This window comes from Chrysochloris asiatica, unplaced genomic scaffold, assembly GCF_000296735.1.
Source record: "Chrysochloris asiatica unplaced genomic scaffold, ChrAsi1.0 scaffold00015, whole genome shotgun sequence".
NCBI classification, from domain to species: domain Eukaryota; kingdom Metazoa; phylum Chordata; class Mammalia; order Afrosoricida; family Chrysochloridae; genus Chrysochloris; species Chrysochloris asiatica.
The window spans coordinates 11,693,493-11,701,950 of NW_006408533.1; the positions used below are offsets into that span (position 1 = coordinate 11,693,493).

Here is an 8,458-nt window from a genome sequence, read left to right on the forward strand (position 1 = left end):
TATAATTGTACAACCTTTGAAAATTACATTAAGTTGTAATGATCTAATACTATTAATAGCCATTCAGGAAAAAAAAAACTTCCCCTCCCTCCCAACAACCATCCAGGGGGAATAAGAATCCTGAAAAGATGCCAGTTCAACATGGCTTCTACCCTGATAGAAACAAAAAGCAAAAAAGATGAGAAGAAAACAGAAACCGACTAAGAGGTGTACTGCCAGTGTCTCTCAGGAGTGGGGCCCTGGCTGTCGCCTGGGGTTGTAAAAGGTAGAGCCTGTAGCATGCAGTGTGGCAGCCGGGAGATCACCTCAGCATGTCCACGTCTTGACCTAGGTGTCGTGGAAATCCTTCAGCAGGATTCTCCACCGCTGCTCCACTATGTACATCTGGTTCTCCAAGTCCCCTCTGTCATAGCTGTCTGCACGCTCCATAGAATCTATTTTCAAATGTATTAAATATTCTAAATAATCATACTGGCAATTTAAAACAGTAAGTAGCCATTATCACATGATTATGAGTAATTATGAGCTAAGATCATTACATTTAGAACACACTATTCTAAATAATGAAATGATCTGATTCTTTTTCTAAATATTTAGAGAATTGTAATGCTCAGAAGTATTTCTTATCAACTAGCCCATGTTCTTGCCTATGCTCATATCCAAGTTCAGGCTGAAGATGAAGAAAATTGAAACAAGTCCACAGGAGCCAAACTATGACCTTGAACATATCCCACCTGACTTTAGAGATCATCTGAAAAATAGATATGATACATCAAACACTAAAGACCAAAGACCAGAGAGTTGTGGAATGACATCAAGAGCATCATACAGGAAGAAAGCAAAAGGTCAATAAGAAGACAAGAAAGAAGGAAAAGCCCAGAATGGGTGTCAGAAGAAACTTGGAAACTTGCTTTCCACCATAGAGATTCTATAGCAAATAGCAGAAATGAGGAAATAAATGAACTGAATAGAAATTTTCAAAGGACAGCTCACAAAGGCAAAGTCAAATGCTATAACAAAATGTGCAAAGACCTGGAATTAGAAAACCAAAAGTGAAGAACATGCTCAGCATTTTACAAGTTGAGGGAACTGAAGTAAAATATCAAGCATCCACTGGCACTATAGGATAAGCACTAGACTGCGAACCAAAAGTCAACAGTTCAAACCAACCAATTGCTCCTTGGAAACACTGCATAAGGTTGTTATGAGTCAGAATTGATTCAACAGCACTTAACAAAACAATAGGCAAAATACTGGATGATGCAGAAAGTATCAAAGGAAGATAGAAGGAATACACAGTCACTGTACCAAAAAGAAATGGCTAATGTTCAACCATTTCAAGAGATAGCATATGATCAAGAGCCAATGATAATGAAGTAAGAAATCCTAGGAGCATTGAAGACATTGATAGAGAAAAAGGTGCCTGGAATTCATGGAATACAAATTGAAATCTTTCAACAAATTGATGCAGCACAGGAGGCACTCACTCACATATGCCAAGAAATTTGCAAGACAGGTACCTGAACAACAGACTGGAAGATATCCATAGTTGTGCCCATTCCAGGAGAGGTGACCCTACATAATGCAGAAATCATCTGACACAAATATCACATGCAAGTAAAATTTTGCTAAAGATAATTCAAAAAGGGCTGCAATAGTACACTGACAGCAGTTCAAGCCGGATTCAGAAGAGGATGTAGAACAAGAGATATCATAGCTGACATCAAATGGATCTTAGCTGAAAGCAGAGAATACCAGAAAGATGTTTACCTGTGCTTTATTGACTATGCAAAGGCTTGTAGTTGTGTAGCTAAAAACAGGCTATGGACAATATTGCAGGTAATGAGTATTTGGAACACATATATTTTCATGAGGAACCAAGGCCGAGAGGCAGTAGTTTGAACAAAAGAATGTAACATCAAATGGCTTAAAGTTATGAAAGATGTGCACCACAGTTGTGTTCTTTAACCATACTTATTCAAACTGCATGCTGAACATATAATCCGAGATGCTGGATTATATAAAGAAGAATGTGGCATCAGGACTGGAGGAAGACTCATTAACAATCTGCAATATGCAGATGATACAACCTTGCTTGCTGAAAGCGAAGAGGACTTAAAATAGTTACTGAAGAAGATCAAAGATCATCTTTGATCTCAATGTAAAGAAAACATAAATCCTCACCACTGGACCAATAAATAGCATCAAGGTAAACAGAGAAAAGATTGAAGACTTCATTTTGCTTGACTAAACCATCAACACTCATGGAAGCAGCAGTCAAGAAACCAAACGACATATCGTATTAGGCAAATCTGCTGTATAAGACCATTTAAAGTGTTCAAGAACAAAGATGTCAGTTTGAGGACTAAGATGCGCCTGAACCAAGCCATGTATTTTCAAGAACCTCATATGCAGGTGAAAGCTTGACAGTGAGTAAGGTAGGCAGTAGAAGAATTGATGCATTTGAGTTATAGTGTTGGAGAGAATAATGAAAGTACCATGAACTGCCAAAAGAACAATCAAATCTGTATTAAAAGAATTACAGCCAGAATGCTCCTTGGAAGCCAGGATAGCCAGATTTCATCTTTCACACTTTGGACATATTATCAGGAAGGACCAGTCCCTGGAGAAGGACATTATGTTTGATAAAATGGAGGGTCAGAGAAAAAGAGGAAGACTCCCCCAATGAGATGGATTGACACAGTGAAATCAGCAATGGGCTTAAGCACCCCAACGATTGTGAGGTTGGCTCAGGACTGGGTAGGGTTTTGTTCTGTTGTACACAGGGTTGCTAGGAGTCGGTACTGACTCAATGGCACTTAACAACAGCAGCGAAGCATATGTTGTAGAAGCATACACACACACAAAATCACGTTTTCCCCAATGTTGCCTAAAACTCAGGAACATTCTAGGTGTTTAAAAGAGATAGGACTTTAAAAGAGATATGCGAAAGAGTCAAGATTTAAGCTAATTTCTCTAAAGATTTTGATTCTATGTAAAAATAAATAAACAAATAAAACTGAAAAGGAAAGAACAAACAAGTAACAACTGTCTACCATCCTAAGTCATCATAGTTTAGGATTTTATCCTATCTTTTCTTCCCAGGAAAACAGAAACTGTGACAGAATGTCTATTAGAAAAAAAACATTGTCTATGGGGCTAGTACAAGCATGATTCATATTTTCTAGATGACTCTTCCCACTCTTCCTGTAAAGGGAAATGTGTTTGGTATATCCTTCCCCTCACAAAATGCTGAGCTGTTCTTTTAAACTAAGAAAGGTGTAGTACAATTACTACATTGGTGTGATCTTTTCTCACAAGTAACTAATGCTATTGCTTAATAAGGAACAGTAAACCTGTGCAACTGTTTTGACACATGTTACAACAGGGAAGGGTTCTTTTTTTCATGACAATACAATCTACAATCCTTTGAAATAAGGGCCTCAGCTGAAATTCTTAGAAAAGATGGATCCTGATATCCTAAATCTAGTATAGTTATTCCTTTACTTCAGACTTGGATTTGCTTATTTATTGTTGTTGTTGTTAGGTGCCATTAAGTCAGTGCTGACTCATAGCAACCCTATGAAAAACAGAACAAAACACTGCCCCGTCCTGGGCCAAACTCGCAATTGTTGCTATGCTTGAGCCCATTGCTGCTGCCACTATGCCAATCCATCTCATTGGGAGCCTTCCTCGTTTTCTCTGACCCTCCACCCTGCCAAACATGATATCCTTCTCCAGCGACAGTTTTCCTCCTGACAATATGCCCAAAGTATGAGAGACGAAGTTTAGCCATGCTGGCCTCCAAGGAGCACTCTAGCTGCACTTCTTCCAACACAGATCTGTTTGTTCTTTTTTTTTTTTTTTTTTGTTTTATTGTGAATTATGTGATAGTTTACATGGGAGAACATTAGCTTTATATTCATCCTATCAAATGTGGTTTCATTGTCATAGTTACAATCCCCTCCATGCATCATCAACCAACCAAAGGGTATACCCTGCAAGCCTGCCCCCCCCAGTTGTCAGCACACAGCCACTCTCCCTCTAGATCTGTTTGTTCTTTTAGCAGTCCACAGTACTTTCAATATTCTCCTCCAACACCATAACTCAAAAGCATCAATTCTTCTACTGTCTTCCTTACTCACTGTCCAACTTTCACATGCATATGAGGTTACTGAAAATACCATGGCTTGGGTCAGATGCACCTCAGTCCTCAAACTGACATCTTTGCTCTTGAATACTTGTAAAAGGTCTTGTGCCACAGCTTTGTCTAATACAATATGTCATTTGATTTCTTGACTACTGCTTCCAGGAGTGCTGATGGTTTAGTCGAGCAAGGTGAAGTCTTTGAAAACGTCAATATTTTCTCTGTTTACCTTGATGTTTATTGGTCTAGTGGTGAGGATTTATGTTTTCTTTACATTGAGATGCAACCCATACTGAAGGCTGTGGTCTTTGATTTTCATCAGTAATTATTTTAAGTCCTATTTACTTTCAGAAAGCAAGATTGTATCATCTGCATATCGCAGGTTATTAATGAGTCTTCCTCCAGTCCTGATGCCACGTTTTCTTCATACAATCGAGTTTCTCAGATTATTTGCTCATCATACAGATTGAATAAGTATGGTGAAAGAATGCAACCCTGGCACACACCTTGCCTGACCATTCAGTCAGTATCCCCTTGTTCTGTTTGAACAACTGCCTCTTGATCTATGTACAGGTTCCTCATGAACACAATTAAGTGTCTGGGATACTCATTCTTCACAATGTTGTCCATAACTTGTAATGATCCACACAATCAAAAGCCTTTATTATAACTTGAAAAATAAACAATGTAATAAATCCACTTTTATTTTATTTTTTTTCTGGAGCAACCACAGTCTTTAGCCAGGTAAAAATTTAAATCGACCATCCCATAACTTTTTTTTCCATCACTAAGTTATTTCTATCTATTTATGCCAACCATGATTAGAACTTAGTGTGGTGGTACTGTACACCATCCAGATGAAGCTGCAGATGTCAAATCTGGGCTCTAGAGGGGCTTATAAAACCAAAATCAAGCCAGTTGCTACTGAGTTGTTTCCAACTCATGGAAAGTGCCATGTATTTCAGAGTAGGGCAGCCTCCATATGGTTTTCACGGCTGTGACTTTTCAGAAGATTGTCAGACCTTTTTTCTGAGGTTCCTGCAAGTGGATTAAAACCACCAACCTTTTAGGTAAACAGAACTTCATCATTTGTACCACCCAGGATATTCTACTTTGATAACTGGGGCAAAGTCCTCCTTCTGTCTGTGTCTCCATTTCTTCATTCATAAAACAGACTCCTTCTGGTGGCTATTGTGTTAAATAAGTATAATAAGTAGTAAGCGTAAAGTTCAATGAATTGAAATCACACAATAAGCATTGTTTTTTGTGTGTTGTCTAGTCACTTCTGACTCATGGTGGTGGTGATGGTGTGTCATGGAATATGTTCCGACTCATAGTGAGACTGTAAATCTTTATGGGAGCAGAAAGTCCCATCTTTCTCCCATGAAATGGCTAGTAGTTTTGAACTGTTGACCTTGAGGTTAGCAACCCAACTTGTAACCACTGTGCTACCAGAGTTTCTGACTCATAGTGACCTTTAAAGGATTTCTGAATGTGACTGGTTGGTTTAACTGACAATCTTGTGGTTAGCAATCCAGTGTTTATCCTACAGTGCCAACCATTAAGCATTAGCTACTATTATGGAGTCCTGGTGTGGCACTGTGGGTTAATGCGCCAGACTGCAAAGCCATTTGAACTGCAAGGTTGGTGGTTCAAGCTTACCAGCTGGTCCTCAGAAACCCTATACAGGGTCACTATAGGTCAGAATTGACTTGATGGCACTAACAACTATTATCATGGAGTCCTGGTGTGGCCCTGTGGGTTAATGTGCTGGAATGCAAGGTTGCTTTGAACTGCAAGGTCAGTGGTTCAAGCTCATTAGGAAACCCTATACAGGGTCACTATGGATCAGAACCGACTTGACAGCACTTAACAACAACAACAACAACCATTGTTACTCTTCTAATTTTTTTTTTCTCGTGATTTCTTGTTATACCAGATAATTTTCTGATTAATCGAGCTCTGGTAGCGTAGTGGTTACGAATCGGGCTGCGAACCTGAAGGTCAGCGGTTTGAAACTACCAGCTGCTCCGCAGGAGAAAGATGAGGCTTTCTACTCCCGTAAAGATTTACACCCTCGGAAACCCTGTACAGGGTCACTATGGGTCAGAACCAACTCAAAGGCACTTAACAACAACAACACAACAATTTTCTGATTAGATAAGCAGTGGGGTCAGTCAATAGCTGCTACCATCTGCTAATGAGCAGGTACTGTGACGTGTGTAAGAAATAAAAATATAAAAATACCTCTAGAAAATTTGTAGTTCTCTGAGTTTAGTAAAATAATACACACAATCAAAGAAGAAGTAATAAATTACAATAAACCATTGTGGGCTAATTTGTACAGCATACACTATGTACTGTATAAACTCAGAAAATGAGACATCAGCAGAGATAACTTTGTGGAGCTGTTGGAACTTGAATTTATCTTAAAGAATGAGAAATATTAAAATTGGTGGAGGGAAAAGCAGAATGCACTGTGGATAATAGAGGATGGTACAGATATAGGTCCACTATGTTCTTGGCAAAGTGAAGCCCCTAACCAGTCTGACTTCATTTTATCCTCATATATTTTTTCATATCACCACAAAAGTTAAGTTCAATATTTTCAATGAAGTAATAATGCAGAGGTTAATAGATCCATGACAGTATTTGTGATTGGACTAGCACATCCTATCTTTGTGTTCCATTCCCTAAACTAGACTAGTTCCTTTCCATTTTCTCCACTTCTGCACAGTGAAAGGCAATGCTTTGCCTCACAACTGAACTGACTGTCAACATTATCTTTAGATATTGTGATTTGCAGTCGTTCCTTTGCAGGCCTTTTACAAGGCAGTTGGGTGGTGATAGTTTTTAATAATCCCCTTGGGCATTTTCTGAAGCTTACATATCACAATGATGCTTCTCATTGTTCTCTAATGCCATAGCTTCCATAGCTCCTGGGATCTGTTTATAGAACAGCAAGATAAGAAATAACAGGTTTCTGCAACAGGCTGCTAGACAAACTTTTGCAAAATTCTATAGGTTCTTTTTTATATCAGTAAAATTTGTAGTAAAATTAGAACTGAAAGAGCCCATTAAATTGACAGTACTTTGTTTTTCCCTATTAGGACTTCGCTTTTTTACTACTGATCCTCCAAACTTATTTCTTTTGAAAAAAACAGTAGAAAATACACAATAATATTTTGAAGTATGAATAATGGAACATAATAAGCAGGATGACCAGTTTTTTGAAATTACTTATTTGAAAAATTCACATTTGACTTTATTTAAATATTTACAGGTGGTTGTGCTGGTTCATGGAGAGTTGCGAGTACAGGTAAAGTATGAACAAGATCTTTGTAATTAAAAGTAGCTTATGTATAAAAATTAAAATTGTGTTTATAAAAGATATACATTGACTTAATGTTTTAAAACATTTGACAATAGCAAAAATATATAAAATTAAAACTCTAACAACTAAACCAACAAGATGTTTAAATCAATAATGTATGAATGATATTTTTATAATTTAGCTCATGCATTTTTGCTTCATATCTTAAACCAATTAACATGCCATTATTAAGCAGATCCTATGTGCCCAGAACAATTAGGTATTTTGGAATATATAAAGAAAATACTTGTATAAAGCATAATTAAGTGCTAATATTAAGAATATGATATGTTTATAAATTTTAAATTTAATGATTCCTCCTTACTTCACAAAGTGTCTGCTAGAGCAAACACACAACCACTAGTTTTAGATCATCTTAAAATATAGACAGTTCCTCAACTTAGGTGCGTGCAACAATATTAAAAGTGAATATGGCCAACAACATGTATAATAAAATTGAATCATTTTCTACATAAGACAAGAGGAGACTATGGAGAAGATGGAACAGCCGGGCAACTTTCCAAAAGAAGGTATAAACGTGAATGGGTGAAATTTGCCAAACCTTGCAGAGAAAGAGAAGACAACTCAAAAAGAAATCCAATTGCCGAAGTAAGTCTTATCAGCAAGAGCAGTGTGATTTGTTTAGAATAAGTATATTAGATGTCAATTAATGTTGCAAATCTAATGAGCAGAGTGCCGACTGTGGACTCTACAGAACAAATGGCCTAGTATCTTCAACAACAAAAATATAATAATAACAATATAAGGGAGAGAGAAAGATAGTGGAACTATAGCTTCTAGTATTATAAAACAGAACTAAGAGACTTATCAACTGATTTCAACATATATGCCTTACTTGGACATAGAGTCTAGGAAACAAATTGAAATAATTTATGCATAAGACTTAGGAAAATGTCTGGGAGTAAAGATAAAACATA

At 37.3% G+C, this 8,458-nt stretch overlaps 1 protein-coding gene across 1 annotated transcript in view; it reads left to right on the top strand.

The window, feature by feature from the left end:
• Nucleotides 1-8,458, top strand: part of DSG3 (desmoglein 3) — a 71,170-nt gene that overhangs the window by 39,383 nt on the left and 23,329 nt on the right. The window contains exons 2-3 of the mRNA XM_006835128.1: nt 7,431-7,466; nt 7,998-8,129. Coding sequence (XP_006835191.1) covers nt 7,431-7,466; nt 7,998-8,129 — 168 coding nt within the window. The remainder of the gene's footprint in view (nt 1-7,430; nt 7,467-7,997; nt 8,130-8,458) is intronic.